General features: G+C 40.1%; 2 protein-coding genes across 5 annotated transcripts in view; one reads left to right on the plus strand and one right to left on the minus strand.

Moving 5' to 3' along the window:
- Nucleotides 1-7: 7 nt before the first annotated feature.
- Nucleotides 8-10388, minus strand: haspin (histone H3 associated protein kinase). Of its 2 annotated transcripts, XM_088302625.1 has the most exons (17): nucleotides 10099-10388; nucleotides 8877-9017; nucleotides 7973-8113; nucleotides 7544-7699; nucleotides 5378-7166; nucleotides 4413-4551; nucleotides 4275-4327; nucleotides 4077-4175; nucleotides 3779-3964; nucleotides 2900-2985; nucleotides 2714-2776; nucleotides 2539-2630; nucleotides 2021-2100; nucleotides 1742-1830; nucleotides 1491-1633; nucleotides 1286-1388; nucleotides 8-420 (listed from the first exon to the last, which is right to left on the minus strand). In XM_088302625.1, the coding sequence occupies exons 1-17, from the start codon at nucleotides 10251-10253 to the stop codon at nucleotides 219-221; spliced, it is 3717 nt and encodes a 1238-aa protein (XP_088158751.1). In that variant the 5' UTR covers nucleotides 10254-10388; the 3' UTR covers nucleotides 8-218. The 2 variants fall into 2 exon arrangements, with proteins under 2 accessions (XP_088158751.1, XP_088158752.1); XM_088302626.1 differs by lacking the exon at nucleotides 8877-9017.
- Nucleotides 10389-12250: 1862 nt separating this feature from the next.
- The window catches only part of apbb2b (amyloid beta precursor protein binding family B member 2b), a 41780-nt gene continuing 34696 nt past the window's right edge, over nucleotides 12251-19334 (plus strand). For all 3 annotated transcript variants that reach the window (XM_088302490.1, XM_088302492.1, XM_088302491.1), the window contains exon 1: nucleotides 12251-12399. The gene's annotated coding sequence lies outside the window, so the exon portion shown is untranslated. The remainder of the gene's footprint in view (nucleotides 12400-19334) is intronic.

The raw sequence follows: 19334 nt of genomic DNA on the forward strand, positions 1-19334 counted from the left end.
ATACGAAGAAATTGATTCTTGGTTTATTTAATGTAATTTTGAAAACAGTCCAAACACTCAACAACAACAACAATGTAAAAAGTATTTATATACAGCGTATGTACGGGATTTTAAGAAAATACCGGCCAGAGAAACATGAACCAGACCTCAATTGGTGTGTGTTGCTTTGCAACATTACAAATTCACACAATTTTTGTCGAGAAAACACTCACTGCATGTTATTTAAACATCAGGGATTTTTGAAGTGCTTCCGTTGCAGAAGTGTACTGCAGGACGTCGTCGTGAAAACTTGTGAGCTCCTTCCATGCGTCCTTGCGGCTCCTCCCACCTGTTCCACGGTAGCGCATGGAGAGCAGCTTGGAGCACAAGTAGTGGAGCCACAACACGTTGGAATGAGGGTTGTAGTTGGTCCAGTTGTTACTGTGACAGATAAAACGGCAAGAGTTCGATGAATGAACTCAGGGATGTTATTCAGACGATAAAGGAGCAAAGCATCAGACCCAAGTTTTTCATACTCTTGTACGATGACAAATATATTTACCTAATACAAATATTGTCATATATTTTAGTTTATTGATACAGTATTTTATAATGTTCAGTGATATTAAAACATACTACATAGTGAGAAAGGAGTGTAAAACTGAGTTAGATTTGTGTTGAGGTCATTTTTCTGCCAAAAGGTTACGTTTCATGTTGGACGTTGGTGACAGGGACAGTAAATTTTTCTTTTCAAATTAGGAGCAAATTAATTGGAACATGAAGGAACCTCAACTTGTCCCCTTTATCCACCAATAAATGTGTTTTTTTTTTTTAATCATCCATCAACCCATGCATTATCTGAAGCGCTTCTCCTCACAAGGGTTTTTAAAAAATTTTTCTTATCATATTGCTGCTAAATTGCATTAAAGAGATTCCTTTGTACAAACTGATATACCTTGATTTAGACAAGTTTTATACAGATGCGTGTTGTCATTGGTGACATTACTTTCCTCCAAATTACTTGATGATGTTTCAAAAGAGAACACTTTATATTGATTATTATTTTGTGGACCAACACAAATGAAGTTTTAAAGTTTAATAAATCAGACACGGATGGAATGTTTTACGTCTTGCTTTTTTTTTTTTTTTTACCCAAAAATGTTTTGCGCTGGTTAAGGGTACTTGGCTGAAACAATATTTCACAAAATAAACACTGAAAAATGGTTGATAATCTCTGTTCTAAGTGACCTCCTTCCAACACACATTGCCGAGACACAGTTAAAAATAAATAAATAAATGGACTGACCCATTTTCTTCTCTCATGTGTCTATAAATGTCAAACTGGTAATCTCCCTGACCCATGAAGAGCTCCTCATCATTTGAGATGTCACAGGACACTGTCAGACCATCTAGAGAGAACACAGCTCGTTGCAGACGGTTTCATTCAATTAAACAACAAAGAAAACTAAAGTAGCTCAGGAGGTGAAGTGTAAGGGGAAAATGCCACTGACCGATTTCCAATCTAGACAGAGAGTAGTCAATAATGCGGACAAACACTCCTTTGGTTTCCAAAGAGTGTGTTGCTCCATTGAGCAGGAAGCTTGCAGTTTTCTGCTTTGTTGTTTTGACTAGCACGTTGCCCCAGTGGAGGTCCCTTCAGAAAAAGAGCAAAAGTAACAAATGACACATCCAATGCATTTAAACAAAATGCTTTCCAAGAGAAGACAAATGATGGGCCTTATCAAAGTGTTTTTGTGTGTACCTGTGCTCAAAGTGCAGCTGTTGTTCAGCCACAGCCAGCGCAGCGGTCACTTGGTGGAGGATACTCTTTGCCACAACCAACGAGGACAACTTCAAGACATAAGTGATGTTACAATTTTGAGAATGCAAAGATTCATCCTAAAATGTTCGCGCCCCAAAACTCAGGATTGTTTTTTCCCCCTGTTGGGTACCATTTAATAAATATAGTCCAACAGTGCCCGCTCTAGAAAAAAAACATAATACGACACTAAACGTGCAATCAAAAGTGGCGTGTGAATACCGTTCCGTTGCTGTTCTCTAGGTCGACACCACCAAACTCAAACTCCAAGATGAGAAACAACTGGTCGTTTTCGAATAAATCTATACCACATAAAGAGAAACAGCATGAAACAATATCACTTATTTTCACCATAAAATCCACTACACTATACAGTGTGTTAAATCGCGATTCACACAGAGCTGAGAGGATATATGCTTTACAGCATGCTTCTCTATTTTATGTTGCGCCTCCCCTAACGAGAGGAAAACAATTCTTGCTGAAGAATTGTTGCAAACAACAAGAATTTAAATGCTTCATTTCGTTTAAAACCACCGCTTCGGTAAACATATAAGAGGTGTCATGTGGGGATAGTTTTGTCCCCTGCCTCCTCTCTTTTTGTCTCCTCAATACAATGCCAAGCTCCAAAATAATTCTTCTGTGTCAAAAAGAATACATTCAGTAAGAAGTGTGTTCAAGAAATGTTTGACTTTAGTGTGTTTTTCTTGCTGGATTCAAGAGAATGAGAAGGCAACAAAAACCTGGTCTGTCATTCTCAGAGCCCTTTTTCGTATCAAAGGCGTCCCAGGCATTCAGGAACTCAGGAGGGTAGCGGCCTTGGACACAGTGGAGACTATGAGGGAACGAGACAAATGTCAGCAAGCGCAGAGCGACGGGCACGCAAAAGAGAGAAAGGGAAGCAGAGAGAGCATTTACTCATTGAGTCCGATGAAGCAGCTGGTCTGGTTATGATGCTTCTTTTTCAAGCTGCTCAGCTCCCTGTAACAATACAAGATGGTTTACAAAGCAGATGCTCAAAAGTTCTATACAACGACGGAAGGTGGGCATCATATAGGCGGATCTTATCTTGTATTAATGAAACGCAAAAAAAGGAACATTTACTTTGAGATAATAATCTCATGAAGGATCTCCCCAAAGGTCTTCTGGTCTTCACCATTCACCTTCTCACTGCCCTCCAATGGAATGACCTGAAAGAAGAAGAAAAGATGGTTGATTCATTATTTTCAATATTAATTTCAAACGCTTTTTTAAAGTCATTACATCTCATTTACACATAAATCAGATGTTTATAACAAAAAGTTAGGGATAATGAGCTTTTGGGTGGAACTTCAGTTTGAAACTAAAACACACTAGAAACTTTTAGGTGAACTTCATTTGACCTAAACTTTTAAATGCAAGTCCACTCCAAACTTTCAGTGTTTCAGTACTTTTTGCACAACTGTTTTCTAACAGGCAGTTGAATGGCTAACTAATTTAATCCATAAATCGACAAGAACATTTCCTGGTTCAATTACAAATGGACCGAGTGTCTTAACTTGAGGAAAAGCTTTACACTTTTATCCTGTTTAACGCTGAGATTTTTTTGACAAAGTTCACTCCACAGGGAAACCCACCACGTCTTCTGCAACCCTTTTCCAAAATCATTTTTTTTTAAAACATTTTATGGATCAAATAGAGCTTTAAAACATGGTACAGTTGGCCCACTTCTGAAGAGCAATTAAAATTGTAATGATCTTAATTTCTCACTGGTATCAAACTTTGGCAAAATTCTTGAAAAACTAGTTTTTACTCAACTCAATGACTTTTTATCCAATTTTCAGTCGACAGAAAGTGCCAAAAAAGGGCGTAGCTGCCGCCCTTGTAAAACAAAACTTGAAAACATTACAGCCACAATTACAGAAAAATGTCATTTGAATTGGTGATGCTTATAATAAAAAGTAGCCAGTGACATAATCATAACGCGCATATGCACAGACGTACTTTAAGAGCAACTGTTTCTCCTGACAAGTTGCTGGTGGAGAACACCTCACCGAATGTACCCTCCCCAATCTTGACGCATTGGCTCATCTGAAGAGCTGAAAAGCACTCCTCCCAGGGCAGCGGTTGCAGCTGTCCGCACTCAGCGTACACCTTCTCAGCATCGGACAAATCTGTTTCAAACATCAGCTGCGGGGGTTGGAACATTTGCATTGTTAGCTGACAATGTATTTTTTTTTTTTTATGTGGATGGACTCTGTGGTGTCAAAAAGAAAAAAAAAAGGCGACCCTTCATTCATACCTGACTGATGTCTGTTGGTATCCGCTTCTTAGAACTCTGCGGTGTGAGCAGGTCTAAAGAGGACTTCTCTGCATCTGACAAATCCATGTCATACGTTAGCTGTGGGGGTTGGAACAGTTCCATACAGTTAGTTGACAAGGTTTTTGGAATGCTAATTGGTTCTGCGGTGTCAAATTATGATGATCCCTTCATTCATACCCGACTGATGTCTGTTGGCATCCGCTTTTTAGAACTCTGCGGTGTGAGCAGGACTAAAAGGGCCCAGAGAGAGTGGTTGAAGGTTAGATGAAGACAAATGAGCACAGCTTGGGTTTAATGGGCACATATGAGCTGTACTTTTGCGGTGAATGGAGAGAGCCGATTTAAGTCGATTCCAGTTCTGTGTGTGCGGAGTGTTGTTGAACAGCAGGGATGAAAGGTTGAGTGAACACCTCTTCACTGGGGTAGAGGAATTTGGTGTATGCCCCATAATCCCCTGTGCACATCAGGACGGATGGTCAAGTTAGTCACTGGGGAAACATCATCGTCACTTGAAGTTCCATTAGCAGTGTGGGGAAAGTTTGTCATCTACGCGAACTAGTTCAACGCTATTTTAAATCAATGCAGCGTTTTAGGTTGGCTGTTGATGTACTCGTAGTGCGTATTTGCTTTTTTGAAACCGGGCAGGCAAAACTAAAGCATTAATGTCATTCTGTTTGTTCTTGAATCCTCTTTGGCCTATTATTATAGGAAGAAAACTTAGCCAAAATGGGGAGTGGGGCTGCTCACAGCCTGTTATCGCAATATGCTTGTTTTTTTTTTTTTCCACTTGGAGCATGCATTGAATTTTTATGACGAAAGCATCCAGAGTTGTGGTGGCCAAATAACGGCCTTTTCCGCCTAATTGAGGATTCTTTTTATAGTGATTTTTCAGCCAGGTTTTCTCCTTGTAGTAAAAAACCCCGCACCCTTGAACAAAAATGACCTGCCGTTAAATAAATCTGCTCAGCTGCCCCAGAATGAGCTCGTTCGCGAAGCAAAAATATACTCCATTCCGTTAACATTCGCCCACAATATGAACAAGGTTCACGACCTCACGTTCACTGAAGTTAAAAGTTTGGTATCTTTGCAGTTTTGTTGACTCAAAAAATGATTACGATTAGCTATTTCTGGCTTTGTGCTTTGAGGCTAGCGTATCAAATTTTTTTCTCGACTGTGATTTAGGCAAAATGCTTTCTATGAACATGCTATTGTAGTGAACACATGAAAGACTGACAAATCGTCTACATTTTTAAACGTGGCCGTTCTCATGTCATGCTAACCTGCAGTCCACTGGGCTGCGCTGAGAGCAGATCGTTGATGGTGCAGTCGGCAGCCCTTCTCTTTCTCTTACTCTTGAACATGGGTGGCGCTTGCAGTCTGCTGTCATTCTTCCAACGAGTCACGCTCAGACCGCTGACACATGCCTTTCGGGTAGTACCCGGCCGTTTGTTTCTCGTCTTCTTTTTACCAACCAGAGCGGAAGCTTCTTGATCAACTGTTGAGGGTTTTTTTGAGGCCTCTTGGACTGAGCCCACAACCTTGTCAGAAATAGATGAGCGCGTTTCCACACCCTTGCATGAAATCTTTTTGGAATGAGTAGAGTCCGTTTTATTCTGGTGCTTGCTCCTTGTCAGCTCCTCATTGGTAAAATCGGAACCATTTGTTGATGATTTATAGTCGGTGCATTTTTGCTGCAGCTCCTTCAGTTGTGTTTGGGTCAATCTCTCCATTCCTACTGCAAGTCTGTCATTTAGGCATTTTTGGATCAATTCCATTGAGAGGCTTTCGACCCTGGACGGTATGTCAAGAGCATTGTAACTTGATTGTCTTACAGACAATCTTTGGGAGATTGCTCTCTTAATCTCCTCCAACCCTAATCGTTCGTCCGTAACTTTGCAGCTTTTTCCTTGAAATCCATCATCTGCATCGTGTTCCCTTGCTGACATTTGCCCAGGAAAGCTAGTTGTGAATTGTGCACAAGTGAAAAATTCAAAGCTGCTGCCGGTGTGCTGGCTGGAATCCGTGTGTGTTGTTGTTGACGCCTCCTTGAATTCACTTTCCGCTGACAATGACGGTGCAAGGCTGATCATTTCTGAAGCTTCGAACTCCGACTCATTCCATGTGTTTGACCGCCCGCAGATTTCATCTTTAGTGGCAACTAAACTAGACCCGTGTAATAGTTCTGGTGATAACATATCCGTGAAAGTTGGATGATGCTCGGTAGTTGGCCTTTCGTGAGCTGAGCTAACATCAGCAAGGCAGGAGGAGTAGGTGGTCTGGCTGCAAAGTTGACTTACAGTGAAACGGTCTAATCTCTTCATTCTTACAGTGCAGCGCTGAGCCAAACACTTCTCCTTCAGAACCTCAGTCAGTGAGAGTGAGTCTTCCGCTGTGGACGCTGAAGAGTTTCTGCTTTCACTGTCTGTGGTCAGCAAATGGAGGCTTGCCGATTCCACATCATTTTTCATTTTGCCGTCTCCACTCGTCTTGTTCATACTCATTAGTTGCGTAAAAAGGTCCTTTGAATGTCCTTCATGGAAAGGCGGGCATGCTTGTTCATTTGGCTCACACAGGCTTGCCTGCTGCTTCGTGTTGGAGATTAGCTCCACGGCTGGTGAAGAACATGACTGCCTTGGGGAGTCCCCATCTTCTTGGCATCCGCTTGCACCTATACGGCTGACGGACAAGGATGCCCGGTTCAGGGACTGATCGGTGATTGGGACCAGAACAATATGGGGGCGTTTGCTTGACAGGTTAACTGTGGGTGTTGAGCAAAAGATGAGCTTCCTGGGGCGTGGGCCATGGCTGTGATCTGCTGAATCATTGACGAGCATGTTTTGCAAGGGGTCGGTATGCAGATTGCTGATGGGATTCTCCACACTTGAGTCTAACATTGACAGAGGGACTCTTTTCATCTTGGGAGAAAGACAGATTTGACTTTCCTCTCCAGAAGTAAAGTCTTCCAAAGAGTTCAAGACATCGCTTTTTAACTTTGACACTTTGACTTGAGTGGTGACGGCGCGGGGCAGACGACGAGTCACAAAACGGCCCAGTGATAGATGAGGAAGACTGTGGAAAACGGGAAGGAGAAATGGACTCAAACATTTTTCAACACGTGGCATTTAGCGTTACAGAAGGAACATAGAGACAAGGGATAGGCATTCAATTAACTGGAATAGATTTTCGATTAATCAAATTGTGAAGCATCGTGTGTGTGTATATATGCAGTATATATACACATAATTGTATTGCACGTCTTTGCGATATGCATATTGCATCGGCTATTGTTCCAATATCTTCTTCCATATATTGTGCAGACATAAGCCTTTTTTTCTCCAGGTCCTTAATTTGAATTAATATTTGTTTTAAATGAATAATAATCAATTTTGACTGATATAAAATACTTATATTGTGATACCTGTGTACATTGTAATACAAGAACTCACTTAGAAGTAGTATTGATTTGAAGAGGATTTCTGTGGCTTTTTGCAGAAGATAACATATCTTCGTCACTCTCGCTGGCAATCGGACAATGTTGCTTCTTCTGTCTTATTGTGACCCCTGCTCTTACTGAGACTGGTGCTCGTTTCCTGTTGATGCATCTGCGGGTTAAGGTTTAATACATTATTCCCACTCATCAGTCAGTTGAATTGTATGGAATGACTGCTGGTTGACAATGAAAGGAAACGATATTGGAATTCAACTTAAAGCGCTGTATTTTAGTATGCCCCACACATACAGTATATCGGTCAGACAGGATTGGATGGAAGAGTGAGAGGGCTTAGGAGTCCTTTCCACGCGGATATGAGCATGTTCAATGCGAGGCAAAAGCAGGAGTTGATTGTGTAAATCTGTGAGTGTGTTGGTGCACAGACCTGGTTGCCCTGGCCCTTTGAGCAGGCTGAGGGCAAGAGGGCAGTGGCATGCTGAAAATGTCCTCCTCATCAATGATGTTCTCTTTCGCTTTCCTCCTAGTCGGACGGACCTTCTTTCCCTTGGAAGAACCTTTCTTTGCTCTGAAAATTGAAAAGCATTTTCCAGTGATATTTGAACAGCTTCTCCGGGCTCATCACAAAATCATAAACAAATGTCATGATGTCATTTTATAGCATCATATTTCACTGATCAAACTGTTATTGTTGAACTGGACTGCATCCTTAAAAGAAGTCAAAGTATTGAGATTGCACTTTGACTGCAATGTCATGTAGTGGTAAACTAACATATTATGGAGTCTACTGTGGATTATGGCGGCATTAGTCAGCAAACTCACATTAATTAAAAACATAACAGTTTTTCTATATCGCATTTGACATCGAACAACAATAACCCAAGTGCTATGATGTTATTACAGTTACCCGGTGACCACGTACCATGTGTTACGTTTATAAACTCGGAAATCTCAGCACTCGAAGGAACACAACATGACGACCGAATCGTTACATCCCTACAAATGAGTAATTAAAATCTAAATTTTCTGGACTATAAATCACACTTTGTTCATAAGTTGGCTGCCCCTATTGTGAAGAAGAAAACAAACAATCAAAAAGAATAAAGTGTTCAACGTGCAGGGATGAATGGGCAGGAGGCTAAGATTGAAAGGATGAGCTTTTGTCGATGAGTAAATACTAATTTTGAAATCAATGCATAATCGTTTTATTAATCGTTTCAATCTCAATCAAAATAATTGTGATTATTATTTTTTCTCTATAATCGTCCGGTCTGAAATAAAACAAACTTATGGTATACGTTACTTTCCCCCATAATAATACAACTTCTTACTTGGGAGTTGCATTGATTTGCAGTGTATTTTTCTGACTGCTCACAGAAAATGACAGATCTTCTTCACTCTCGCTGATAATCAGACACCTCTTGTTATTTCTTGTTGCGACTGCTGCTGCGACTGAGACAGGTTTTTTTTTCCTGCGTCGAGAAAGATCAAGTCAGAAACAATGAGGACGGAAAATATCCGCCAGGTCATCTTGTGGCGGTCAATTAAATTACCAAAACTATAGTGGTACTGGTAAGCACACAATTTCACCTGAGTTATATTTTCCCTAACTAATAAATATCTCGAGCATTTTTTGAGGTTCTCTAAACTTTCGAGTGCAGTATTGTTCTCATGCAGGGGTCACTGACCTTTTTGAAACAGAAAGCTACTTGTTGAGCACTGATCAATTAAGGGCTACCGGCTTGGGTTGTACTTCTTAAGTAAAAATATACAAATATGTTGATCATTGTTTTCCGAAAGTAATAGCAGATGCTTGCAGATGTCTTATTTTGACTAAACACTGAGACAATTAGTCTGCAAATAGAGATTCTGTGCTAAAATAAGTTATTTCCAGCTGTTTCGGTAATTTAATATTTAATGTTAAACTTTAACAAAAATCTGAAGGAGACTTCAATGTTGCTCCTCTCTTTCATCTCAAACTACTTTAAAGTGTATGAGCATCAAGTGGCAATAAAACTCGACTACTCCAGTTTGCCAAGTGCCAATGCAAAGGGAGCTATAGTGTATTTTGATTGAAGAGAAACATTTTGTCAGGTTGTTAGGCGATTGTATTGTGGGTTTTTTTTTTGCTGATATATTAATTCACTCCCATTGACGGGTATATACGTCAAAAATTCCATTCATTTGACCTATGCTGGCACTGAATGAATTAAGTTTTTAAGTGCATCACATTGTTGTTTATGTTTTATTTACACTTGCTTTTTTTAAGCCGCTGCTGTCGGAAACAAGGTTGACATCGCAAAAGAGAATCAGTTTTCAACACTCATGTATTTATTATATCTGTATTAAAAATAAAGATGGAAGTCATGGACAGCTTATGCCCACACCTCAGACACAAGACAAGAAGTAGCAGAACTTACAGTACTACAATCTAGCCGAAGACACTAAGTATGTCCCACTGAGCATTACCGAAACTCTTACATTCTTTACTTAAGTGATTTGCAACCAACTGGGTGCAGTGAGAAATGATCATGCTACTCTTTGTTTGTTTACCTGATTTTGGTGTATTTGGTGAATTCAATCAAGGAATCGTCTGAAGACAGTGAGCTGTCGAAGGCCTGTTTGTGCGCCTTCGGTGAAACCCAGGCCGTTATTTTGCGCTTATGCTTACCATAAGTCCTCAAAAATATTGGCTTCACGGTGGACATTTTTTATTTAAAATATTTACTTTCGATCGTTTGCTTGTATTCCGAGATCTTGGCAGCTTTCGTCGCTAACTCATTTTGTCGTATTCCCCGCTCCTTGTTCAAACTGCATCATCCGGTTGATTGGTGGACAAAGTGTAACGCATTCTATGCAGCGCCACCTGTTGGATTGGAGAAATTGCAATTTAACGAGTGAAGCGCACGCCACCTCTTTGTCTTTATTTATTTTATTTTTTGGGGGGTGAAGATGAAAATGTCTTAAATTAAAATATAAAAATACATCCATCGATTAATTGTACAGGCTGTTGTAATAAATCATCAAGAAAGACTACCTGACGATAAAGCTGTGACAGACTTGAGGTACCAAGAATAGCCGCTAGATGTCAACAGAAGACAGCGTCGTAGTTCAAAGGGCACACAAACGCCTAAAACATACAATCGTAATCAATAATAAAACACTGTGAGGAGAAGCAGATCGGATCATGAATGGATGAATGGATCAATTATTATTTAACTTCTGTGCGACACCTGATGTTCATAATTTAATTACAGTTTTCTTTTTCTCAGCTTTAAGTGCAATGTTAACGATCAAGCTTGCAAAAATTTAATACATTTTAAAGGATAAAGGCTCCCCCTCGTTTTTGATAAAACATAGGCCTATGGTGCAGGATGTTGGTTGTGATGATGGTGCTTGGAATGCAAATATTTATTGAGCTGGTCCTAGGAATAAGAAAATTATGGTTGAAATTAATTAAGGTGCGCCTATTTGTCTGTATTGTAGATACTGTATTTAATGTTGAAATCGATTGTCAGCGTTATTTGTAACATATCTGAATGCAGTGTGAGATATATATGATGTATTATACAGTTAATTCTAATTAAAGAGTTCTGTAAAATAACACACATTGCTTGTTTGGGCCTTTTTATTGACCCATCTTGCAGTGATCCAAATGGTTATTGCCTTCTTGCCAAAGTTGACTCCATAATCCACATTTCAAGTAATCAGTAATTGCTTTGTGGTTTGGCACACTCAGCACACACTTCAGTTTTGCCAATTGCTTTTGAAGCGGATGCACAGCCTCCAATTTGTTTAATTGCATTCTGCCTTCTTTGACCACTATTTATTCCGCAATGGTGGCTCTCATCTTGCACAGACTTCAGCCACTTGTAAGCAAATAATTCAATGTGTCGCATTGCTAGTGTTCTGCAATTTTTAAGCGACATTGGCGGACTGTTATTATTCTAGACTATTTTACTTAGTTTCTATGCATAAATACAACTGCATTGTAAAGTACTGTGTATGTGTGTGTATGTATTTAAAAATTAAATAAACTTTTAAATATTCTAATTGATTGAGATGCACCTTTAGTAAAACTTATAAGGGTATGTTTTGCACATGGGTATTTTATTATTTTATAAATGTTTAAATCTTGATGACTTCCCCTTTAATATTGTTGTTTGGTGGTGTAAGGCAAATCTGAAGGAATGGAGTTACAATACATGATAGTATTAATTCATACTGATGGATATCAGAATGTAGTTGTTGAGCAGCTATACTATATTCAATGAATGTGTTTTATTCATGTATTAATTTTCTTGGTTGTTTGGTTATTTGTGATAATATCAGCATTGATTTATTTTCTTAATTAAAATGATCTTCATTTTCCAGATATATTTACTTTACTTGAGTAGTATTTTCAATACGAATATTTATTGTAAATAACTAAAATAAAGAATTTGCACAAGTACGCACACATTTTGCACATTTTCTCACGCGTTTGGAATATTTGGTTCTGATTGGTTAATCCTTTTTGAACGCTTGATCAACCACATTATTTGATTTTATGTTAGCATTTCCCCTTAACAAGGTAAAAACAAAAATCTATAAATTTGTACATATATTTTAATATAGTACTGATTCATATTGTTTAGAAAGATGGTGGAAAAAGTTTTCATATCCACTGTATGGCAATTAGAGAGTGGGGAGGAGCCTTGCCTGTTTTTGCTTCCGGAGCACCGTCCCCCGGTTCCCTCAGACCTGGAAGAGCGAAGGAAAAGAGCAAGACACGGAGAGGAAACGGAGGGGAGGAGAGCAGAGAGCTGGAGCGGCAGAGCAGGACGAGTAGGACGTAAACGCACCAGAGAGGAGGTGAGTGAAGAATTGACGCTCTAACAGCGGGTGACCGGTGTTGTTCACTTCTCTTTTTGATATATTTTGCTCTAAAATGTATAGAAGCGAGGGGGAGTGGTAAAGTCGCCCGTACGCGGATTAGGTTTCGCCTCGGATGGGCCCGCCGTGCTGCGGACGGACGGGTCGCGGCCGAAAGTCGGGAAACTGGAGCCTAGGATGGGGCGTTCACGGACCCAGATTGAGGGTTTTGTTTTATTGTCAACTGTGATTGAGTTTTCTCCCCTTAATAACATGCGACGAATTCACCTGAGCTCTTCCGTTGTATTCACGCAACAAAATTGTTGTTTAAATTAACCTTTTATATTTGAGAAGCGCACGTTAAACATTTATCTGTCACATCATAACCAACCCGTGTTTGATGCTAGCTCTGAGTTGAACTTCATATTTTACGAGAATGAAACCCTCCATGACTTAACAACGTATGGGGTCATCCATGCTGGTTGCCTGTAATGTTTAAATCACGATTGCTCAATCATCCACCCCATGTGGACGAAAGCAAACAAAGCTATGTGATTTAATCCTTTCAAAACATTAGTTTTTAATATTTGTATTGTCTGCTTTAATAATCATCATGCTCAGTTTCAGATATTTGATTTGAGTGAGTTTATTTCAATGTTATGTGCAATTCAAATTAAAAACATATACAACTCCGCTTTTTCATTAAAAATAGAACACTGTCATTTTAGCAAACATTTTGACTAGTTGAAAGAATCCACAATTCAATATGGGGTGGCTTTTTGTCTCCACCTATTTAGTTTAGTGCGGCAGTTGGACCAGAACCTTTCATGTCACAATTTAGTAAGTGTAATATTTTTTCACTAATTTATTCTCTTGACCAATCTACACATGTGGGTATTATTTATATTATTATTATTAAGTTGTATTGATTTTTCTAATTATTGTCAAATTTAAGCTGTTGAAATGGCTTGCACTCTTTGCAATGTTTCAACAAAGATTTGGGGTGGTCACCTGAAATGTGATGATTTTGGAGGTAATGGAGTCAGATGCTTGGAATTATAATACTAATTTATGGGATCGGATGGTGATGGCACAGTGGATGACTGATTAGCACATCCACATCGCACTGCAGATGTTATGTATTCCAACCTGGGCTCCAGCCTGCCTGTGTGGCGTTTCCATGTTCTTGTTTCTCCGGGTACGTTCCAAAAACATTCATGCGGGTTAATTGAAGACTCTAAATTGTCGATAGGTTTGAATGCTAGTGTGGATGATTGCTTGTCCGGTGTACCCTGCCTGTCTCCTAAAGTCATCTGGGATGGGCTTCAGCACACCCGCAGTCCTGTTGTAATTTGTATTCAAAACAATACATTACACTCTAGCTTTTCAACACATCCAGAGTGTGCACAGCGTCCGTCTTGTCCCACGTACGACTACCGTGTCAGTGCAAACAAGGTCTTTGTGAAACAAACACACAAAGTAGGACATTCTCTTAACTTTGCTCACATTGTTGTGTTCAGGCTTCAGGCACTTGTATTGGTGCACAGTGCTGCCTGGACTTGGACATTGCCAGCAATAATTGTTCTCAGCCTATCTCCGGCTAGCTTGACTCTTGAAAGAATACAGTACAAATTATGCTTCTTTGATTTGTCCACACATGGAGTCACTTACTTCCCTGTTTGTGTTATAACTGAGAAATTGAGGGATGGGTTGTTTTTATTATTTTGTAGAGTTGGAAGGCTTAGAATCAGTCCCAAGTTGAATGTGTCGAGCTGAGCTGAGCTTTTTCTTCCTTTAACGCCACCTCTAATCAGGGACATAAAAAATATGATGCCTTCAATAAAATAATCCTTCTTAATATGTAAGCATTTATGGATTAAATGTTTTTCTTTCTAACTCCTCCCTCTAAAGTATTTGGAGTTGCATGGTGGGCCAGATGAAAGGCTCTTCATAGTACTACTATATATACCCCATGGGCCATAGTGCTGACATTGTTGATGGTAACAAAAATTGCCAAAGGATTGCCTTTTTTTGGGCAATTCCCGCTGAGGTTTTTCCTTTCCGTTCCCTCCTGGCGACATCAGTCTTGTGGTCTTGTTTTTTTTACCCAGCGCTCATTTCTACATTTTCTGTGAAAATGTGCGTGTTTTCCTTCAGCTGATCCGATTATCTGTTTAGTAAACAGGCAATGTTTTAAAGCTGCGCTCACATTGGATTGGTCCAAACAAGTAAATGTGTCATTGTAGATGAACTGGTGCACTGTCATCCTTGCAACCGCCCCCCCAAACCCTCCCCACCTTCTCCATCATTGCCTCTGCTGGCTAGCTCCAGACCTGCCAGCACTGTGTCTGTGTTTGTTTGTATGTGTCCAAATATACCATCACTAAATGCTGCGTGCTTATATCTTATCCTTCTCCCTTGTCTTCCATTTCTTTTAACATCATCATAAAATGCGCACACACTCAGACTGTGTAACACATCTCTGCATCAAGAGTGGCTGACTGTGGGAAAAAAAGTACCTCAGGCGTTTACAGGCCACCTTTTGTGACAAGCACTGCGCACAGCGCTTTGATATCGTCTGATAAAAGCACATCTGTTTAATAGAACTAACATTTTAGTGTCAGACCTATATTGTCTACCATTGCACAGAGATAAAAACACTTTACCTCATCCCAGCTGCCACCTCATGAGGCCCAAAGCATGTGGATGCATCTGCTCCTGCAGTTTGGATGTAATTACGGTATGTTGGCCACACTTTAAATCTTTGCATCTGTGTGGGTGGTTAAGCTTGTGCACGGCAGCTGATGAGAAAGAAGTGTGCGTGTGTGTGGAGGTGTGGGTGTGTGTGTGTACGTGCATGTGTGTGTGTTAGCAATCAGATAAAAAACGGAGATCTGTTATCGCTGCCCCGGCTTCCCGTGTGAAACAATACAGCTTGTCTGCCCTTGACCAAACAAGTGTGTATACGTGTAGCATGTGCACGAGTGTGTGTGTGTTAAGGCCCAGACCGGATTCGACAGATGAATGATGAATTAAAGACAGCAAAGAGTAGATTCCTTGCAGGCTGTCAGCTTGGCAAAATGACCACATTGCAGTTTGTTGGTGCAGTGTGTTTCATTGACTCTCAATAGGCTTATTGTGTTAGCCACTGTTAGCCAGGCCGCAATATATGTGTGTCTGCATTGTTGTTGCAGGGAGCAGACACCCGTGAGGTGTGTTTGAACAGAGAAGGAGCACAGAGGCCCCTCTTCATTCTGCAGGGTGACCATTTTCTGCTTCCATCTGCCTAATAGTCATCCTGGTAGTTTCATCCGTATACACGTGATTGGTGCATTTTGTCCTGTTTCTCATTTTCCTTGTGAGTGGTTCATTCAGACCTATTTGAGGAGGAAATCATGTTCCATAAAGGGTGTTTGATCATCTTTTTTTTTTTTAATTAATCCACAATGGAAATGGTGGCTTGCTTGACTGATGGTGGTAGTTCTTTGGATCTCCTATTGAGCGTTGACAGCGACAGACATGCAGCACAGTTGTAAACCTTTTATCTGCTCCTTGTAAATGGGATAATGAGGGAATAACGCACACCTGGACATGGAACAGCTGAACAGCCAATTGTCCAATTACACATGGTCCGTAAAAGGTTTGAGGGACATGTACAAACATTTTTAATTCCTACACCCTATCACCGGATTGGATATAAAGACCCTCATGTTAAATATTAGCGTCTGTAGTTTAGTCACATTTGGTTGGTTTCAGGTCAAATTCCAAATTACTTTGGTATGTTCTGCTTTCGCTCTGTCGTTTTTTTGGAATGCCACCAAATAAGTGATCGCAAGGAGTAAAAAAAATGATTTGACAAGTAAGTAATGGTGGCATAGTGACATGTTTATTATAGTATGGCAAATGAGTTGACATTAATAATTGCGGAGCAAAGATTGCAAAAACAATAACTTATTTTGTTAATCCTTATATTTGATGGTCATAATAATCAACTGTTGAAAAATACATTTGAGTGTGTGGAACTTCATTTTACACACCCCATCACATACGTCTCTCCCCCCACATTTCATCTTTGTGACCTCGCTCTCTAATCATCCTACCACATGGACGCTGGGAAGTGATGAAAGAATGTGTAAAGGCCTTAGGTTTGTCTGCAAATTGGCACTCTTCTGCATGTTGTTGGCTTTCTTCAACAAGGAGCTCCTCCTCCTCCCTCCTGGCTGTGATCGCCAGGAACATTTAAGCTGACTGGCAAATGTTCAGCTATTAATGGGCACCTCTAATGTATACAGAATCAGCGGGACTGTGGAAGTAGACCTTGGCAAAATGATTTTCAGTAGCCTGCTAATTAGAAAGCATGCAGGAGGCCATTTACTGTACAGATTACCGTTTGGCATTGTGGCCTTCTGGCATATTTTGCTGCTGTCTGGATGTTGCTTTGGTAAATTCTGCATTAACTTGTGGAATTAAAGAGCTCGCAAAATTATTAGTCTGTTTGATCATTTGGATCACTCAATGCTACACGGTTGAACCAACCCAGTGAAGATGCAATTTTGGCATATTTTCACCGAAATGTACTAGGTTATTTAGGTGTGTTTTGGAATACATAAGATTACATAAGGACAACACATTATTTATTGAATACATTTGAATGCTAAGGGATGTGTACAATATCACTCGCGAGACCTCAGTTCAGACTCCAAAACGGATTAACTGTCGGCGTTTGTTTTGAATGTGTTATCACAGGGGGAAAAAACTCCACTTTGGGATATATATATATATATATATATATATATATATATATATATATATATATATATATATATATTCAGCAGTTTCTATTTCATCTTCAAAAATGGCATCATAACGTCATCAATGCATCCGTTACAATACAACCATCCTACGTTTAAATTGTTTGTATGCCTTGACATTGAGTCATGTACTTACTTATACATTAGCTCCATTTTTACTTATGGTTTCTAACGTTCTCATGATTCAGACAGTTTAACTCTAGATTAATTTGTATATCTGTTATTTGTTATAAGAAAAGTCGTTTCTAAATCTAAATTGCAACATAGAAGGACTAACTCCTCAGTGAGAACACATTTTTGTCACATGAATAAACACAATGGGACTGCGAAATCATGATTGTGGTCATGTGGGTTTCTCACCACATTCATTTGTTGAGTGGTCATATCCTGTGGTGGCGCAAATAAGTCGACTACCTCTGCCAAGGAAACGGTTTCATCAAATTGTTAGCGATTCCGATGACTCAGAATGTGTTCACCTGATTGCCACGAAACATTGTCAAGCGTTGGCCCAAGAGCCAAGTAAGAGCCCAATACATTTTGGTGCACATCGAGATAAAGGTGCTGGCTCGTTTTCTGTCCCTTCCCCTTGATTTCCGAGTGACTAACTCATGACTCAAAACGGCGTTTGCAGAAGGTGAGCATCTGTGGCTGTACAAACTGGTCCTGATCTCAGTAGAGGTTGTTTAGCCGTGGCGCTCTACTGAGTGCCATTCTGATAATTATTCATAAACCTTCGTTTTTCACTCTGCATATAAATGTATAGTATTTGGAGTTTAAGTTTCCGCTTACAGGGCATCATAGATGGAAAAATACTCTTGAGGAATGCTTTGGTAGCATTGATAGGACAAAAAGAAGACAGTGGTGGAAAAATGAAAAATGAGAGCTGGGGGACTGTATGACGGAAAGCACTGGAGGGGGGGGGACCATTGCAGTGGTGTCTGTGGCTCTTCTGGCAACGACAGGACATTCCTTTTCTGATGAGTCACCCTAGCGCTCTGATCCACTTTCTTCCCTCCTCACGTCTCGTTTTTTTACTGTGGTGTGTGATCGCCTCGTTCAGGACCTCCTTTGCCTTTTGTTCACGGTTGTCTCCATGCTACAGCCGATCACATTAGACAAGTTTGCTGTGACGATAATGCATTGTGACATTTCACACTTTCTGGTGAAATGTTGAAGCAAGGCAACATTGGGGATGCATAAGTAAACAAACACACACACACACACACCCACACCCCGTCTCGGATGTGTGTTGTTCATGGCCAGACTTCTTTCTCCCCTCGGACATCCTGTCACAGTTCAACTATATATAGGATATGAATATTCTTTGCCCTGCTTCCTCCCACGCCTGCACTTTTATTCTTGTACATGTTGAGTGCACTGACCATTTAGATTTTCTATTTTCGAGTTCTGCTTTTCCACATAAGAGTGGATGGATATAAAATTCAAGATCAAGACGAAGGTAATTTCGAAAACTTTATCCACCATTAATATGGCCTTAAACATGTACGACTAGTGAAGGAACAATGATTTTTTTGTGAGAGGAAGTAAAAGCTTAGCTTTGCTCACGTTTGTTTGTCAAGATGGTTTGTGATCTTTTTAAGTTGGCACGTTGGGTAATGTCTGGGCTCATTCTCTTTGCAGTTACATGCATCTTTGCCTGTGACTGTTTGTCGTTCTAATATTGGCTGTACCACATGTTGAACTTTGAGAAAATATCGGGGGGGAAAAAGCAGTTTGGTTGACTTATTTGTCGAGGAAAAATAGCATTACTACAAGTAACGTTTTTGTGTTGCAGCCTGATGGTGAACTACTGCCACCTGTTGGCCTGGAGACTTACACCAGCAAGTTAATGTTATTTCTAGCTATTCCCTGCTTTTTGAAATTAGGTGAAATGTTATGGGGAAGAAAATGAAGAAAATGCCAAATCTAATGATGCTATGAACTTATGTGCACTGATGTCATTTCATGCAATGACCAACACGAGCATGACTTTTAAGACGCTGTGCATCCCAAGCTCCATCTACTAGAGAAGCGCTGATTTTAAAAATACTTCTTTGAGGGTAGGTGTCCGAATGTGCGGCAAAGTTAGTTAGGCTAATTTTTCAGGCTTCTGATTTTCTGAAA

Source organism: Idiotropiscis lumnitzeri, chromosome 8, assembly GCF_059441095.1.
Source record: "Idiotropiscis lumnitzeri isolate Australia: NSW breed Sydney's pygmy pipehorse chromosome 8, RoL_Ilum_1.0, whole genome shotgun sequence".
Taxonomy (NCBI): domain Eukaryota; kingdom Metazoa; phylum Chordata; class Actinopteri; order Syngnathiformes; family Syngnathidae; genus Idiotropiscis; species Idiotropiscis lumnitzeri.